The sequence below is a fragment of the Hemicordylus capensis genome, chromosome 5 (assembly GCF_027244095.1).
Source record: "Hemicordylus capensis ecotype Gifberg chromosome 5, rHemCap1.1.pri, whole genome shotgun sequence".
Lineage (NCBI taxonomy): Eukaryota > Metazoa > Chordata > Lepidosauria > Squamata > Cordylidae > Hemicordylus > Hemicordylus capensis.
In genome coordinates this window covers 256,341,513-256,359,560 of record NC_069661.1, presented here as the reverse complement: position 1 = coordinate 256,359,560, position 18,048 = coordinate 256,341,513, and the positions used below count along the sequence as shown (strand labels likewise).

Genomic DNA, 18,048 nt, shown 5'->3' with positions numbered 1-18,048 from the left:
GTCCCTTGTTACGCGCGGCCGTGACCAACGGCTGGGATGGGAAAGGCTTTCCCCCCCGGAGGGGGCAGAGCGAGCGGCCGCCAGTGACTTCTCAGCCAGCCCAGAGGAAGCCCGAGCGGCAGCAGCAGCAGCGAGCCGGGCGCCCCTCCCCGCTGCCAGGCGGAGTTTCTCCTCCTCCTGCTGCTGCTGCTGCTGCTCTCCCCCAACTTTCTCTCTTCTTCTTTTTCTCCCTTCCCCCCCGGCCCCCCCCCCGAAGGAAGGCTGAGCCTGAGGCCGCCCCCTCGAGCTCGCGCTCCGCTCTTCTTGCCTCGGGGGCGGCTGTTTTTGCTCTGCCGGAGGAGCCTCTCCACGTTGCCGCCGCCGCCGCCGCCGCGCTCCCATTGTGGACTGGAGGCAGGAGGGGGAGAGGGAGGCGGCGAGGCTCGGCGCCGCTTCGCCCCGCTTGGCCGCCACCATCCTTCCCCGCCGCCGCCGCCGCCGCATTCTTGAGAAGGGAGCAGCGAGCACAACAAAGAGAGCCCCGGAGCAGCCGCGGCGGGCAGGAGGGGAAGTTGGGCGCGTGTTGGGCGGCGCAGGAGACAAAGGCGGCGGCGCCCAAGAACTTCGGGCAAACTTTTTGGAAAGTTGCGGGGGGCGCCGCTGCCGGGCCTGGAGCCCTCCCCTGGGGCGGCGAGCCAGAGCGGGGCTCGGGGAAGGGGCGGCCCGCCGGCCGATCATGGCCTCCGGGCGCGGGGGGCCCCAGGCCGAGGCGACGCTCCCTCGCTGCTGCCGCGGCGGGGGCGCAGCAGCCCCCCGACGAGTGCCCGGGCGAGGCGGCGCGGCGCGCGGGGCCCCCTAGGCGCACGGAGAGCGGCCGGCCGGATGGCCCGCGGGGGCTGCCGCTGCTGCTGCTGGCGCCTGCTCTGGGGGCTGCTGTGCGCCGGGCTGGGGCCCCTGGCGGGAGGCGGCGCGGCGGCGGCTCTGAACGGCAGCAGCAGCGCGGTGGCGGCCCGCGGCGAGGAGCGCTGCAAGCGCGCCGCGCCCTGCGAGGCGCTGGAGCAGAGCGTGTGCCTGGGCTCGCCGCTGCCCTACGCCGCCACCTCCACGCTCCTGGCCGGGGACTCCAACTCGCAGGCGGAGGCGCACGACAAGCTGCTCCTCTGGTCCGGTAAGGCGGCGGGGGGGGGGGGCGCGCAAATGTCTGGGTGCAGGGCGAGCCGCGAAAGGGGCCCGCTCCAAGGGGGCCCGCCCGCCCGCCGCACGCACAGGGGGAGTGGGAGCAGGGCCTCTTTGGAGATGGGCCGCCCCCCCCGCCCCGCCCCGCCCCTGATTCATCCCATAACCCCAGTCTTCATCTCCAGGAACAGAGTTCCTTTCCGCCTCTTTGGGGATGGTTAGGATCCCATGTGGGGGTCGCTCATCAACTTACTCCTCTAAGAACAGGCCTGTCGCACAATCCCTAAACAGGTTGCAACCTCATTCTTCCGGGGTGTGCACAGATCACATTCTGCGATTTGACTCGAGATCGAGTCGCAGAGCCCGCCTTGAACGGATTCGTCGAAAACACCTTGCCGAATTGCCTTGGAATCACCCAGCTCGAGTCGGGTGGTTCGAGAGCCATTTTGAGGCCCCTCTTGCTGGGGAAATGGGCCTCAAAATGGCACTCCCCACCCCTGCATGGAGAGCTGGTCTACCAATAGGGGTTGGCAAGTAGACCAGCCCCCCCCCCAGACTTGGCGTGTCAGCCCGCCTCGGAGGACTGGCCTGTGGACCAGTCCTCCGAGGCGGGTTGACACGCTAAATCCTGAGCCTACCCACTGACCCCAAAAGCGATTTGTCGAGGTCGAATAGAATTGCAGAACCCTTGAACGGATTCATCAATGAGAAGTGGCTTTCCCCCCTGCGACAGCTAGTCTGCCAATTGGGGTCAGCCCTCCACTCCGGACTCAGCGTGCCAGCTCGCCTCGGAGGGCTAGTCAGTCAAGCGGGCTGACACGCGAAGTCCGGAACGGAGGACTGGTCTACCTGCCGACCCCAATCGGTAGACCAGCTCTTGCTGGGGGTGGGGGAGAGAAGCCGCCGCTTTTTGACGAATCGGTTCAAGGGCTCTGCGATTCTGTTTGACTTCAATGAATTGCTTTTGGGGTCAGCGGATCGACCACTCCTCCGCGCCGGACTTAGCGTGTCAGCCAGCCTTGGAGAACTGGTCCACCCAGGTGGACCAGTCCTCCAAGGCAGGCTGACACGCCAAGTCTGGAGCGGAGGGCTGGTGTACCTGCCTACCCCAATTCTACCTCGATGACTCGCTTTTCTTCTGCCAAAGGCCATTACAGCTGGGGATTAGGGGAGTTGTGGTCAGCCACAACTGGGAATCCCTGTTATAGGGAACACTGGTTAATGGTGGTTAGTGGAGTGGAAGACAGCGTATGCCTTTTCACACCCAGTAAAAGCTCCCGCTGGCCACCTAATAGTGCAGTGGGGAAATGACTTGCCTAGCAAGCCAGAGGCTGCCGGTTCGAACCCCCGCTGGTATGTTTCCCAGACTACGGGAAAACCCTGTATCGTTCAGCAGCGATCTAGGAAGATACTGAAAGGCATCATCATCTCGTACTGCGCGGGCGGAGGCCATGGTGGTCAACCCCTCCAGTGTTCTACCAAGAAGACCACATGGCTCTCTGGGTCCCAGGAATCGACACGGGCTCGACGGCACTCTTTACCTTTTCAAAAGCTCCGCCTGCCCAGCATCTCGTATGGCCAACCGACTGCACATCCCACCACTGAGTTGGCAGATGCACATGTGCCAGCTGAGGGGTGGCGAGGAACATGACTGATTGGCTGAGGGGAATGCTGGGGCGGAGCGTCAAAGTGTACTCCACCTTCCACTCCTGCCCTTGCCTCTGCACCTTGAGTTGAGCCTGGAAGCTGTCTGTTGGCTGGGGCCACTGCTGCAGAACTGGCTTCCTAGACCACCGCTGCCTCACATTCTCCAGGATGTGGACTAGGCCCAGAACCTGGTTTATATCTCGATGAAGACGTGCCATTTATGTATCCGTTTATATCTAGAGGGGAAGAGAGCTGGTCTGGTGGGAGCAAGCATGACTGGTCCCCTTAGCTAAGCAGGGTCCGCCCTGGTTGCATATGAATGGGAGACCAGAAGTGTGAGCACTGTTAAAATATTCCCCTTAGGGGATGGAGCTGTTCTGGGAAGAGCAGAAGGTCCCGAGTTCCCTCCCTGGCAGCATCTCCAAGATAGGGCTGAGAGAGATTCCTGCCTGCAGCCTGGGAGAAGCCGCTGCCAGTCTGTGAAGGCAATACTAGATGGACCAATGGTCTGACTCAGTCTATGGCAGCTTCCTATGTTCCTATGTAAGAACAAGGAGTACCACAGGCCTTGGCAGCTTTTATTTGGATCTAGGAGCCAGACCAAAAACTTAGGAGCCAGCCATTGGACACTTGACAAAATTACTGGACTTCGTGACATGCTATGGAGGGAGGAGGTAAATGGGCTTCTCTTTATCCCCTTTATGGGTAACTTGCTTAGAGCAGAATCAAGGCTGTCTGGGACAAAGAAAGAATTTATGAAATAACTTTGATCTTGAATACCCTAGTGCAGGTGCCATGGTTAAATTTCTAGGCGCCATGTTTACCTGGCACCTGGGATTTGTCAAGCCCTGGAGTACCACACATACTATATTGAAAATCTCCCTATGTTTTTGGTAACTGTACACGCAAAGCCATTCTGAGTTTCCTCCTTTGAACACTAAATCGTCGAAGTAGGATTGGTTTAGGGAATGCAGCTAAAATATCTTGACTTTACAAGGTTTTTTATCTAGTTGCACATGAGATGCATCCAAAGAAATCTTATGGCATGTGCAGTGCATGGTACTGAAAGCAGTCATTAGTTGAAAAACAAAGACCACTCCCAGGGCTATCCAGTGGTCTCCCAAAGGAGGGTGCACACTGGGTCTAGTAGTGACTTTGGAGAAGGAATAAATGCACGACGCTGAATGGATTCACAAATGGCACAAAACTGGGAAGGACCGCGAGCTCTTCAGGGGATGGTCTGTGGCCAAACAGAAGCATTCTTAAACTGGAGAACTAGTTGGATCCTTCCATTCTGTTGCTGTCAAGAGGGAATGTAAGCCAGGCTAGGCAGGGAAGGGGTGGAGTGGGAGGCACCCTTACCTGCAGGTAAACACTCCCACCATTGCCACCTGAGAGCCGGAGTGGGCAAGAGCCGCAACTCCCGCCTCTGCCACTCAGCTGTGCACCCGTGTGGCGGCCATTTGGGGCCAGACCAGGACGGGTGTCCGCCACGGATTACGCCTTGCAAGCATCCTCCGCTACCACGTGTGGAGAATCCTGAGATGGCCGCTGCCCACTTCCGGCCTCCCAGCACCATTCTTCGCCCCCCCCTTTGCATCTCAGTCAAATGGGGTGAGGGCTGAGCGCCACCCACCCAGTCTCCGTCGCTGTTGTCTGGGAAGCTGCTGCCGTCTCCTCCTCCGCACTCCCCTCGGATGGGGATGGCAACCTTTCGTGAGGGGGCTGCCCCCAGCCTTGGCTGTCACACCGCCCTGGCGTGCCCCATCTCTTGTCTGGCCCAGCTTCGCCTGCCCCCTGCCTGTCCACTTCCCCTCTGGGAATGCTCTCCTTTGTTCCTGTCAGCACTCCGGCCAGCCCCATAAGCCTGGCAGTGGCCTGGACAGAACTGCCCCCTGCTGATAAAGGTGAAGTGGTGCTGTCGAGTCGGTGTCGACTCCTGGTGCCTACAGAGCCCCCCTGTGGTTTTCTTGGGTAGAATGCAGGAGGGGTGGACCATGGCCTCCTCCCACTCAGTGTGAGATGATGATGCCTTTCAGCATCTTCCTATATCGCTGCTGCTGCCTGATCTAGGTGTTTCCCATAGTCTGGGGAGCATACCAGCAGGGATTCGAACCGGCAACCTCTGGCTTGCTAGGCAAGTCCTTTCCCCACTGCGCCATTAGGTGGCTGCTCTGCAGACAGAGCAGCTGAAGCTCCCTTCAACCCTGGGGTTCAGATCTCGGGTTCTCTGAAGCAAGTCCATTCAGATAAGTTGGGGCTGGTGGGCTCAGATGTTGCAGTCGATGCCAACAGAAGAAGCGAAGGAGACGCCAGCTTCTTTCCGAGCTCTTGTAGTCTTGCTTACTGTCCAGGGGCTGCCCTCATCAGCAGCGGTGTAGCGAGGTTGGAGCCAGCCTTGGGACAAAAAGTGAAGATGGGCCCCTGCCCCCCCCCCCCATCCCTGTGATCTTTGGAGAGGCGGGGGGGCAGGCCCATTCTCCCCCCCCCGGGCCCAGGGACACCCCCCCCATTTCTGATGATGGCTTACTCCCTGCTCATCAGTTATAGTCTGCTGTAGTTGCTGAATTCCCAAGACTTAGAAAGCCATTTTTGAAATACTTGTGGATTAGGGTTACGCAAGTATTTGCCTATTCCTATCTTAGTTGCTGTTAAGAAATTCCATACAAAAGGATCATGCTTTGGATGCAGCTTCTTAACTGATCCATAAGGGCCGGAGGGTATCCTTTAGTGGTTCGGAAAAGCACCTCCCATCCCAACACCGCTTGAGTGACTTGGTGGCCGAGGTCAGAGGTTTCCAGTTGGCTGCCATTTTATCCAGCCTTTGGCAACCAGTTTTGATCAAGGAGTAGGAAGCATTTTGCTCACGGTTTGTGTGCAGCAGCAGCTGCTGCTGCCTCTGCTTCTCTGAGCTCTGCTCTTCTCTCTCTCCCACCCGGCCCGCTGCCTGCAGAAAGGCCATTTGTCAGAGAGAGCTGCATGGATAGAACTGCGCAGCCCTACCTGATGAATGGCCAGCCTGCAAGCAGCATGGCAAGCAGCATTAGCACTGGGGCAGGCGGGAGACAGTGGAGCAAACAGAGCTCCAAGAAGTCCTGCTTGCCCCACGCCCCGTTCATCAGGATGAGCTACTCCTGTTTGTGTGCAAGAGATTCCATGTTTCACCCAATCCATGTCCAGCCGGGAGTACATATAGCAGCTCTTTGAGACCTAGAGTTTCTAACTCCGAGGGACAGTGGCCTCCCACGGACCTGTTTGCCCACTGTCTTTCTGTACTCTCAATTCAAATAGTGGCCGTCCATTGGCTAGAGATGTTATTTGACTGATCATTTACTTTCCCCCCAGCTCTGTTGGTTTCAGAATGTTTTAAAAATGCATTTTCAGCCAAGTTTCTAGTCCTTGTGGAGACGAATTTTAAAAATGAAGAGCAAGAATGGCCAGTGTTGCTGCTGGCAGCGCGTGGTGCCCAGGCAGTTATTTTCACCCCCATTCTTGTCTCTTTCTCCGAAGGTCTACGCAACGCCCCTCGCTGCTGGGATGTGATCCAGCCCCTGCTGTGTGCTGTGTACATGCCCAAGTGTGAGGATGGCCAGGTGGAGCTGCCCAGCCAGACCCTCTGCCAGGCCACCCGGGGGCCCTGCACCATTGTGGAGCGGGAGCGAGGCTGGCCCGACTTCCTCAAATGCACCACAGACCTCTTCCCGGAAGGCTGCCAGGTAAGGAGGCCCAAGGCCGGATGGGATGCTGGCCCAGGAGGAGCACCCCATCTGGGGGCCGTGCACAGACCTCGTCTTTCTGGGCCCAGGACAGACTTGCAGAATGGCTTTGCTGCTGCCCTGTAAGAACAGGAGGCCTTCTCCGTTGTGGGAGATCGTGGGGTCCTTTAGCTGCCCAAACTCCTTTTCAGCAGGGGACCTAAAGCAGCCTTATTTGTGTTCCTAGCCAGACATGGGAGCATTGCGTGCAGGTATCCTCATCCTACCCGAGCGACAAACGGGTTTTGTTCCCTGCTCCTGGGATCTTGGCTCAGTTATTCTGGGCACTTTGGAGGCCAGAACCTGACCTCACCCATTCTGTATTCCAGGCCTTGTCCATCCTAGCAGACACTGAGATCCCTGAAACAGGGATTTCCAGTTGTGGACTACAACTCCCATCATCTCCAGCTGCAGCAACAGCCTTTGGCTGGGGATTATAGGGGTGGTAGTCAACAACATCTGGGAATCCCTATTACAGGCAACGCTGCTGAGATCCCAAAGTCCCCAGTTAAAATGGCGCTTGGCTCTCCCTCCTGCCACACACCTCCCAACTCCTCCTGCTTGTACATGGCGATAAATGGGGCTTACTGACTTCTGGGAGAGTGTGGGTGGGGTCTCACCCTCTGAATTAGGGCCTCTTGAGGGCAGAGATCTGGACCAGTGTTCCCTCTAACAGGGATTCCCAGATGTTGTTGACAAAAACTCCCATAATCCCCAAGCAAAATCCATGGCAGCTGGGGATTCTGGGAGTTGTATTATTTTATTTTATTTAAAATATTTCTATACCACCCAAAACTTGTGTCTCTCGATGGTTTACAATTTAAAATATATTGTAGTCAACAATATCTAGGAATCCCTGTTAACACACAAACGCTCTTCATTTTCTGTCTCTGAATTGGGTGGTTTAACATTCTGTACTCTGCCAATTATGCTCTACTTTTGATGTCTGACACCTAATGACATCTTAGAGCTTTTTGTTCACTCAGACCTTTTAAATTTTTATTTTTAAATTTGATTTTTAAAACTGACATTTAAAAGGATTTTTTAATTGTTTTGTATTGTATTGTGTTTTGGGGTGTGTGTGTTGTGATTTCATGTGTTATGTGTTTTTACTTGATGTTTTAATTAGTATCATTATTTATTTACACAGTCAGACAGGTGTTATTGACTGGTTTGTTTTATCCAGACATCAAGTTCTTCCCAAGGACCTGGGATGGCTGAATTTTATTATCAATGTTGTTGCTGTTATTATAGATATCGTCGCAGAATATAGGCTGTTCCCAGTAAAGTTGCTTTTTGTAATGTGCTGATGGAGATTTCTGTGGCCCCTATGGTGTTGAGGTGCTCTTCAAGGTCTTTTGGAATTGCACCTAGGGCGCCAATGACCACTGGGATTATTTTGGTCTTTTTCTGCCACAGCCTTTCAATTACAATTTGTCGATCTTTGTATTTGGTGATTTTTTCTATTTCGTTTTCGTATTGCTATGTCGATTATTTTAACTTGTTTTTCTTTCTTCTCGCTCGACTACAGTTATATCTGCTGTATTGTGTGGCAGATGTTTGTCTGTTTGTAGTCGGAAGTCCCATAATATTTTTGCATCTTCATTTTCTACCACTTTTTCAATTTTATGGTCCCACCAATTTTTGGCTACAGGTAGCTTGTATTTTTTGCAGCTGTTCCAGTGTATCATCCCTGCTACCTTGTCATGCCTTTGTTTGTAGTCAGTCTGTGCGATCTTTTTACAACAGCTGATTAGGTGGTCCACTGTTTCATCTGCTTCTTTACAAAGGCAGCACTTGCTGTTTGTTGTTGATTTTTTGACTTTTGCTCTTATTGCATTTGTTCTTAGTGCCTGTTCTTGTGCAGCCAATTCTTAGTGCCTGTTCTTGTGCAGCCTCTGTTTCTTTCTTCAACTTGCCTTTCTTAAGCCATTGCCAGGTCTTGGTGATGTCTGATTTTCCACATATTGTGCAAATATTGACCATGCAGGGGCTTATTTTTCCATTTTTCTGCTCGGTTCTTGACTTGTTCTTTCTTGTAGGCCTGCTTTGTTTCATTGGTGTTGAATAGTTTCGCATTATTGACCATTTGAAGTGCATCTTCTTCACTGTCCTTGATATATTCTTCGAGGCCTCTTTTCTCCTCCTCTACTGTTTGATGGACTTGCAGCATTCCTCTTCCACCTGAGCTGCTAGGGAGGTAGAGCCTATCGACATCACTGCAGGGGTGCAGAGCATGATTGATGGTCATGATTTTCCTGGTCTTACGATCCAGCGTCTCTAGCTCTGCCTGCGTCCAGTCTATTATTCCTGCCGTGTATCTGATAACAGGTATAGCCCAGGTGTTTATGGCTTGTATGGTGTTCCCGCCATTGAGTTTGTACTTGAAGATTTTTCTAACTCTCCTGATGTATTCACTTCCAATTTTTCTTTTAACTTCAGTGTGTGCGATGTTATCAGCCTGGAGAATGCCCAGGTATTTGTAATGTTCTTTATCTTCCAGGTTCTTGATGTTGCTTCCATTGGGCAGTTCTATTCCTTCTGTTTTTGTTATTTTTCCTCTGTTCATTATGAATGCAGCACGCTTGTCTAGTCCAAACTCCATTGCTATATTGCTACTGAATATACGGACAGTGTTTAGTAGTGATTCGATTTCTGACTGGGACTTTCTATACAACTTCAGATCGTCCATGTACAGCAGATGGTTGATTTGACTTGATGTTTTAGCTGTTTGGTATCCGAGGCCTGTTTTGTTTAATATTTGTGAAAGTGGAGTCATGGTGATTACAAACAACAGAGGGGATAGTGAGTCCCCTTGGAAAATGCCTCTTCTAATGCTAACCTGTCCAAGTGTCTCGCCATTGATTGTTAACTGTGTACTCCACATGCTCGTTGATTTTTTAATAAATATCTGAATGTTTTTGCTGACACCAGTTGTTTCTAAACATTTTAGTATCCATGTGTGAGGCAATGAGTCGAAGGCTTTCTTGTAGTCAATCCATGCAATACTTAGATTTGTTTTTCTTCTCTTGCAGTTTTCTAAAATCATTTTGTCAATCAGCAGCTTGTCTTTTGTGCCTCTGGTGTTCGGGCAATTTCCTTTCTGTTCAACTGGAAGCTGTTTGTTAGTTAATAAGTGTTGCATCACTTCATCTGCTGTTATTCCAGTTAATAATTTGAACATGGTTGGCAGACAGGTGATCGGTCTATAATTACTTGGAACTGCACCTTTTGCTGGGTCTTTCATGATGAGATGAGTTTTCCCAGTTGTTAGCCATTGTTCAATATCACCTCCTTGCAAAATGTGATTGAACTGTTTTGATAGTTGTTTATGAAGGCTTGTTAGGTGTTTAAGCCAAAAGCCATGCAGTTCATCGTTGCCTGGTATTACTGTTGTTATTATTATTATTATTATGTATTAATGGTGTGCTTGTTGCACTAGTCCGCTTACATTCCAGACTAGTGCTGTGTGACTGTGCTGTGAGACTTGGGCAACAGGTGTGTGACCAGCGGCATGCCTCATGTTTTAAAAGGAACTTGAGCACAAAAGTGTACAGTAGTTGTAACAATCCCCATGACTTTTTGTGCAAGCACAACTTGGTTCATTGTGCAAACACACCATTAGTCAGGATATCGGCCAATATCTTTGTCTTCTGTGATTAATAGATTGCATAATTTTCTAACTTCTAATAGTTAAGCTTGAACCATAATACATGTCGGATGAAATATTGGTGTGGGACAGGTGAGGGGAGCCCTGAGCACCCCAGCTCCTGAAAAGGGTCTTGGCAATAAGTGGTTTGCTTCATTTCTGCCCTGGGATTGTTTTTAATGAAAGGTGGTATATAAATTCAACAATAAATAAATTCATAAATAAATAAATAAATAAATAAAATGTCCCTCCTGCCCCATGCCCCGCACAGAATGTGGTCCAGGACATCAAATTCAACAGCTCAGGGCAGTGTGAGGCCCCCCTTGTCCAGACAGACAACCCCAAGAGCTGGTACGAGGATGTGGAAGGCTGCGGCATCCAGTGCCAGAACCCTCTTTTCACCGAGAAGGAGCACCGTGAGATGCACGTCTACATCGCGGCCTTCAGCTCTGTCACCATTTTCTGCACCTTCTTTACCTTGGTAAGCAGAATGGCGTGTGGGGAGGGGGCAGGGGTGGAGGGAGATGGGGTAATCACAGGGCCAGCATAGCCAGCTTTCTGGGGGGACTCAGCCCCATAGCTCCTGCCGGCAGAAGGTCCCAGGTTCAGTCCCTGGCAGCCTCTCCAGCCAAAAAGATCTCAGATAGCCGGTGCTACGGAATGGACCAGGGATAGTCCCAGCTTTGGATCTCCAGATGTTGTTGGGCTGCCGCTCCCACCCTCCCCAGCCACAGGGGCTGAAACAGACCGTGGAGAGCTGCTACCTGTCCGAGTAGTCAGTACTGGCTGAGATGGGCCGGGAGTCTGACTCGGAACAAGGCAGCTTCGTGGGTGCTGGGTTAACAGGGGAAATCTACAGAGAGGAGAACACCGTTGCCCTCACCCTTGAGACAACAGGGTCTTGGGCAGTGTTCTCTCTGTACCATTATTATTATTATTTCTTGTTTGCACCGTCAGACAGGTGTTATTGAGTGGTTTGTTTTATCCAGACATCGAGTCCTTCCCAAGGACCTGGGATAGCTGAGTTTTATTATCAATATTGTTATTATTATAGATATCATCACAAAATATAGGCTGTTGTTGTTGTTATTGATTTGGCACATTTCTATTCTGCCCCATTTAGAAATCTCCAGGCGGTTTACAATTTAAAATACATCAACAATTAAAACAATTTAAAATATAAATAAAAACTCTAAAACTTTAAAACTTCAAGGCTAGACATTAAAAGCCTGATTAAACAGATACAATTATCCCTCACCAACCAGGAGGGTTCCCTTCCGGGAAAACCTCGCGGTTGGCGGATTCGTGGTTGGCAAGCCATTGAAAAGCATTGTGAACAGAGGGTTAGGGGAATCATGGTAGTGAAAAGACCTAAAAATAAAGAAAAAATGACAAAAAAAACCACCCACCCAGAATCCCTTCAAGTCCCCAATAGACAGCAACCCGAAATCACCCCCAACCCCCCAGAAATCACTGGGACACCCCCCCCTTGCCAAAAAATCTCACCAAACCATGGATACCCGGGTCATGGTTGGCGTGACCTTGCCACAAATTCCTGGTTGCAGATACTTAAAACTACAGTTGGGAAACCCGCAGCTGGCGAGGGATGGCTATGTTTTCAGAGTTTTGTCAAAAACATCGGCTCTGATTTTGTTAGGGAGCACATTCCAAAGTCCCGGGGCAGCCCTAGAGAAAAGACCCAGGTTTGAGTCGCCACCAACCGAGCTGGTAGCAACCGCAACCAGACCTCCCCCGATGATCTTACTAGGTGGCAGGGTTCATGAAGGCGAAGGTGTTCTCTTCCATCCCCAGGGCCTAAGCTGTTTGAGGCTTTGTCGGTAATATCCAGCTCTTTGTATTTTGCCTAGAAACTTATTGGCAGCCCGTGTAGTTCTTTTAAAATGGGTGTAATGTGATCTCTTTGGACTCCCATCATCCAAAGGCCATTGCAGTTGGGGATGATGGGAGTTGTAGTCAACAGCACCTGGGAATCCCTGTGAGAGGGAACGCTGGTCTTGGACAGGCAAGTCCCATTTCCAGTTACTTTCCTGTTTTCAACCCCTTGCTGTCACTCGATTCTTCAGGAATGGGCCTGCAGTGGGGGAAATCATCCACGGCTAATTTCTTTCTTTATTTAAAATATTTATACCCCGCCCCTCCGGTGCACTACAGCTCAGGGCGGCTCACAACAATAAGATAGACACAAATACAATAAAAGTAATAAAATTAACTAAATTTAATTTTAAAGGTCAGAGCACAATTATTAGGTTTAAATTAAAACTGAAAATTATAAAAAGCTCAAGAAGCTCAAGAACCTACCAGATATAACAAAATAATAATGGAGCATTAATTAAAATAATAATGGAGCATCCCCTTTAAAAGGTGTGTTTTAAGATGTTCTTTAAAAACACTGATGGAGGGAGCATGGCGAAGCTCTTCAGGGAGGGCATTCCAAAGCCAAGGGGCCACAACCAAAAAGGCCCTGTCTCTAAACCAGCCAGATCTCTGTTAGTGGCGGCGTCATGAGCAGGGCTTGAGATGATGAGTGGAGGGCCCTGGCAGATTCATATGGGCAAATGCAGTCCAACAGGCACCCTGGCCCTAAGCCATGTAGGGCTTTAAAGGTCAAGACCAGCACCTTGAATCTAGCCCATGAAGCGACTTGCACCCATGAGCATCCTTGCGGCAGCATTCTCAACCAGCTGAAGCTTCCAAACAGTCTTCAAGGGCAGCCCCACGTAGAGCGCATTACAGTAGTCCAATCTGGATGTTAGCAGTGCATGAGTGACTGAGGTCGGGTCCGACTTCTCCAAGTAGGGTTGCAGCGGGCCTACCAGCCGTAGTTGGTAAAAGACACTTCTGCACATTGCCGCCAAGTGTGTTTGTGCTTTTGGACCTGCCCTGCCTTCCCTGCCCTCCTTTCTTCTCCTCTCCAAACGTGCCCTAACTGAGGCCGCCTCCTCCCACAGGCCACCTTTGTCGCTGACTGGAGGAACTCCAACCGCTACCCAGCCGTCATCCTCTTCTACGTGAACGCCTGCTTCTTCATGGGCAGCATCGGCTGGCTGGCTCAGTTCATGGACGGGGCTCGGAGTGAGATTGTGTGCCGTGCCGACGGGACCATGCGTTTGGGGGAGCCCACGTAGGTGCTTCGGGTTGTGTGTGTGTGTGTGTGTGCTTGTCAAGAGAGCTTCCCGCTCCCTTCCTTCTCTGATCTGCAAGAGGACCAGAAATAGACTGCCGGCGTCCATCTCCCCAGGGGCAGCAGGAGGAAGGGGAGCAGGCTGGCACTTGCAAATTGGCGAGACCAAAGCATCACACACATGTCTGAGGTTTCACTGTGGTGGTATGTGCCCCTTCAGACTTCATGTGACTGAACGTTCCAAAGAAATTTGTTGCACGTAGAAAGTGAGTGTGTCAGGGAGAAGGCTCGGCTGCTTCTTAATGGGCTAGCTATCTCAGATTATTTTTATTTTTTGTATGGAAGAGGATTCACTCCCTTCACCCTGCAGTCTGAAGAGGTACAGCCCAGACACCGGTTGACCACCTCGGTGAGAGCTAGGCCTGAGTGAGGGTTCTTCAGCTCCGGGATAAGCTGTGCCTGTGAACAATCTTTGTGGCCAAGCATGTCAGGCTGATGGGGAAAAGAGCGATATGTATTCCTTGATTCCGTGTTCTTGCTGCCCAAGTGGAACTGAGCGCAGGATCCGGCACCCTGGGAATCTTGGTGCCTAGCTTAAGAAAATGAATGTTCTGGGCCTTCTGGAGAGTAGAGGGATCCTTCTGCCCTTGTCTTTCCTTCCTGTCTGGGTGGTGGAGGATACCCTTCTGGCTCAAGGATGGTGCACTGCCAACCCCTAATGCTGAATGTTTGACAGGATCATTTTGGCTCCCCATTATTGATCCCGCTTCAGAGCACTTTGGTAGAGGGGTGCTGGGACTTCCATTTTGGATTATGTCAGGGTGGGGTGTTGTTAGCATTTGGGTGGTGGAGAATTTTGAGGTGTGGGCTAGACCCCCCTTCCCTTTTCCCTAGAAGGGGGATGGCTGACAAATGTCATGTCAGAGGAGAGCTGGTCTTTTGGTTGCAAGCATGACTTGTCCCCTTAGCTAAGCGAGGTAAGCCCTGGTTGCATATGAATGGGAGACTTGATGTGTGAGCACTGTAAGATTTTCCCCTCAGGGGATGGAGCCACTCTGGGAAGAGCATCTAGGTTCCAAGTTCCCTCCCTGGCAGCATCTCCAAGATAGGGCTGAGAGAGACTCCTGCCTGCAGCCTTGGAGAAGCCTCTGCCAGTCTGTGAAGACGATACTGAATGAGATGGACCTATGGTCTGACTCAGTATATGGAAACTTCCTATGTTCCCCTCTCCAGCTCCAACGAGACGCTTTCCTGTGTTATCATCTTCATCATCGTCTACTATTCCTTAATGTCGGGTGTGATCTGGTTCGTCATGCTGACCTATGCCTGGCACACATCCTTCAAGGCGCTGGGGACCACCTATCAGCCGCTGGCGGGCAGGACCTCCTACTTCCACCTTATGACCTGGTCCATTCCCTTTGTCCTCACGGTTGCCATTTTGGCTGTTGCTCAGGTAACTGGGTGGGTGTGATGTCTTCCCAACAGGCTCTGAGCAGCTTTTTAAATGGCATTTAAAAAAGTAATTATCCAGCACCCCAAAGGGGCTCACAATCTTCTTTTTTTTAAAAAAGCAAGTCAGGGGAGAGTCTGGAAGGCATTTGATCCTTCCCAGGCCAATGGGGGGCATGTTGCTTGCCTCCCCCTCTTCTGCAATCTGAAGGTCATAGCTGTGGAAGAGCACTTGGTTCCTCACTGTTGGTTGTCCTCAAGCCAATGGAGAGGTGTGTGTGTGTGTTTGTTTGAAGTCTGTCCTTCCTTTTTTCAAAAGATGCAAGGCGACTGACATGAAAATTTGAACAACCATAGACTACAATGTGAAACATCGTACAAGAGTTCTGCTGGACAGGGAGAGAAACAAAAGCAAGCATCAAACAAGCCAGTTGAATCTGTCTAGGCGGGGAGTTCCACAGGCTGACTTCCATGTGGTTGCCCAATGCACCTCAGAAGGAAAGGGTGCTTGGGAGAGGGCCTCTTGAGATGTTCTCATGGGAGGTTCCTGAGGGAGAAGGTGGCCCTTTGGGTCCAGGTTTAAAGCTTAAGATGAGCATTTTGAATGGTGCCCGGAGAAAAACTGGAATGCAACTGCAGAAGTCCTAGTGTGGTATGTTCTGACGATTTGCTAGAGGTCAAGACCTCACAGATGGATTCTGGACTATTTGATGTTTCTGAAGGGTCTCTGAGGGCAGCCTCATGTAGAGCGCAGCCCATCAAATTCAGCTCTGTCTGGGGAGCTCCAGCATCTGAGAACTGAAGCCTGGTCAACGCATGTCATTGAATGAGGTGGTGGAGTGGGTTGTGTCCTTTCAGAATGCAGGTCGGGGGTCCCATTTTTTAATGTTCTCCTATGGGAAGAATCTTCTGCAAGTGGAAATCTAGCATAGCAAAGAGTCTAAACACCTTTCCCTCTGATGTGCTAGGTTTTTGTTTATTGTTTATTTTTTATTATTTCTGTGCATGGAGTTTTATTTATTTGTATTTTTATTGTGGTGGAACACTCAGGTATGGCACTGTCCACCCCCCGCTGCAGTCTGAATTGTTGCATGGTGCCAACTTTTAAGTAGACCAGGCCTGAGTCTGCAAGCCTGTTTGCTTTTACAGACCTCAGTCTAGGAGTTCAAAGCACTTGGCATGTGACGTGCTCTCCCCGTATCTAGTGATAAGCAGGGAGGAGGGCAAAGCCTGAGAGCAGCCTTGGAAGAGGGAGCAGAAGCAGCTGGCTTGGGAGACTAGCTTGTTCTCTGTGGTAGTGGGAGGAGAGCTGGCCATGTGGTAGCAAGCATGACTGGTCCCCTTTGCTAAGCAGGGTCCATCCCAGTTTGCATTCGAATGGGAGACTGCATGTGAGCACTGTAAGATTCTCCCCTTAGGGGATGGGGCCACTTTGGGAAGAGCACTTGCATGCAGAAGGCTCCAGGTTCCCTCCCTGGCATCTTCCAATAAGGCCGATGGAGATCCCTGCCTGTAACCTTGGAGAAGCCGCTGCCAGTCTGTGTAGGTAATACTGAGCTAGATGGACCAAGGGCCTGATTCAGTAGAAGGCAGCTTCCTCTGTTCCTGATGCCTTGGGCTCCTCTTCTTCTCAGCGTGTTTAATGGGGAGGTGGTCTCCTTTCAAGTTGCATGATGAAGGTGGGAGGCATTTGCAGGCTGAAGTCTGGCCTGTGCTTATATCTAGGGGACTGCAGTGCCCCCCTGTTTATCTTTTCCGTGGCTATGTCTTCTTTGTGTTTTCCTGATAGATTGTGAGCCTTTGTTGGGGGCTGGGAATAATTTTCTCGTCTTTTTGCTATGTAAACCACTTTGAGAACTTCTTGTTGAAAAGAGGTACAATAATCATACGAATACAGGAGGCCCTTGTTTTTCACAGGCGTTCCATTCTCGCCCACACATTGCAAAACCAGAAATTGTGAATAACTCTAAGGGAGCCTGGGGGTGGGGGGGTTAGGTTCTTGAACATACCAAAATAGCCAAAAATCAGAAAAAAGCAGGGGGGTGGAAGCCAAAATAAGAGTGGTACAGCACAATACCTGCCTCTCCAGCTGTGTCTCTCCCGCAAACCCCAAAACAGTATGTGTGGAAAAGTGCCACAAAATGGCTCCATGCTGCCTACAAGTCAGACATGCCACCAGAAGGCTCACTGGAAGTCATTTCCAAGCGCACAGGAACCGCAAATAGGCAAAAACAGCCTATTTTCACCCCTAAAACAATGGAAACTGAGTCCCTATGACCCAACTGCAAATAGCCGAAATCGTGATGGGAGAACCTGTGAAAAATGAGGGTCTTCTGTCATTTCGTACTTGTAAACCTTAAATGACCTTATTGGTAGGAAATGGGCTGGTAGGTTGTGAGAGAAAAAAGCTGGGGCTTGTGTAAGGGGAAGGCAGATCAGCTTTCCAACTTCTCTCTCTGCCCTTCCCAGGTGGACGGGGACTCTGTCAGCGGCATCTGCTTTGTAGGCTACAAGAACTACCACTACCGGGCTGGATTCGTCCTGGCTCCCATCGGTGTGGTGTTGATCGTGGGTGGCTATTTCTTGATCAGAGGTTGGCATCCTTCCATTTGAATGGTCTTGCTCCAGGTCCCTCTTGCCAGGGGTGCTGGTTTTCTGCACTAAAAGAATATTGGATGTTGCACGTGTCTGAAAAGGGATGACAGGCTGCTCTGTTCAGGCTGTGGTTCTAGGTGGCCCACCTCAGGGCATAGGGCTTCCTTCTTATGGAAGAGAAGATGCACAGATAGGCAAATAGACAGAGATTTCGATAAATACACTTAGAGGGTCACATTGCAGGGAGAGACAATGCATGCAGTCACCTATTTCTGGCATGAATGTATATGCTGGTTTGGAATTTATGTGTTAGCGTAACCAGTTAATTCACCACCTTAGAATTAGAACAATGATGTTCCTGAAAACCACAGGAAGGTGTCTTTTAACAAATGAGATAACCATCCAAAGCAGACTTTCATCATAACAGACAATAAAGCTGCTCTATATTTTATGGTCATGTTGTGTATGTTTTTCAGACTTTTTATTAGATTTGCATTTTTATATTCCAACTTAATATTTTTATTGTGTAACTTTTATAGTCTTATATTCTTTTAAACATTGTGTAAACTGCTTTGAGATTGTTTTAATGAAAGGCGGTATAACAACTGAATGATAAATAAATAAAAAGCTTATGAGCTCGACAGAAATGTCCAGCA

The 18,048-nt window shown here is 50.6% G+C and overlaps 1 protein-coding gene across 2 annotated transcripts in view; it reads left to right on the top strand.

The window, feature by feature from the left end:
* The first annotated feature begins 262 nt into the window (after positions 1-262).
* SMO (smoothened, frizzled class receptor) overlaps positions 263-18,048 on the top strand; it is a 37,045-nt gene continuing 19,259 nt past the window's right edge. The window contains exons 1-6 of one of the 2 annotated variants that reach the window (XM_053258037.1): positions 263-1,147; positions 6,313-6,518; positions 10,478-10,687; positions 13,176-13,348; positions 14,582-14,801; positions 17,267-17,390. In XM_053258037.1, the coding sequence (XP_053114012.1) occupies positions 862-1,147; positions 6,313-6,518; positions 10,478-10,687; positions 13,176-13,348; positions 14,582-14,801; positions 17,267-17,390 (1,219 nt within the window). In that variant the 5' untranslated portion in view covers positions 263-861. The remainder of the gene's footprint in view (positions 1,148-6,312; positions 6,519-10,477; positions 10,688-13,175; positions 13,349-14,581; positions 14,802-17,266; positions 17,391-18,048) is intronic. The other variant, XM_053258038.1, reaches the window with a different exon arrangement.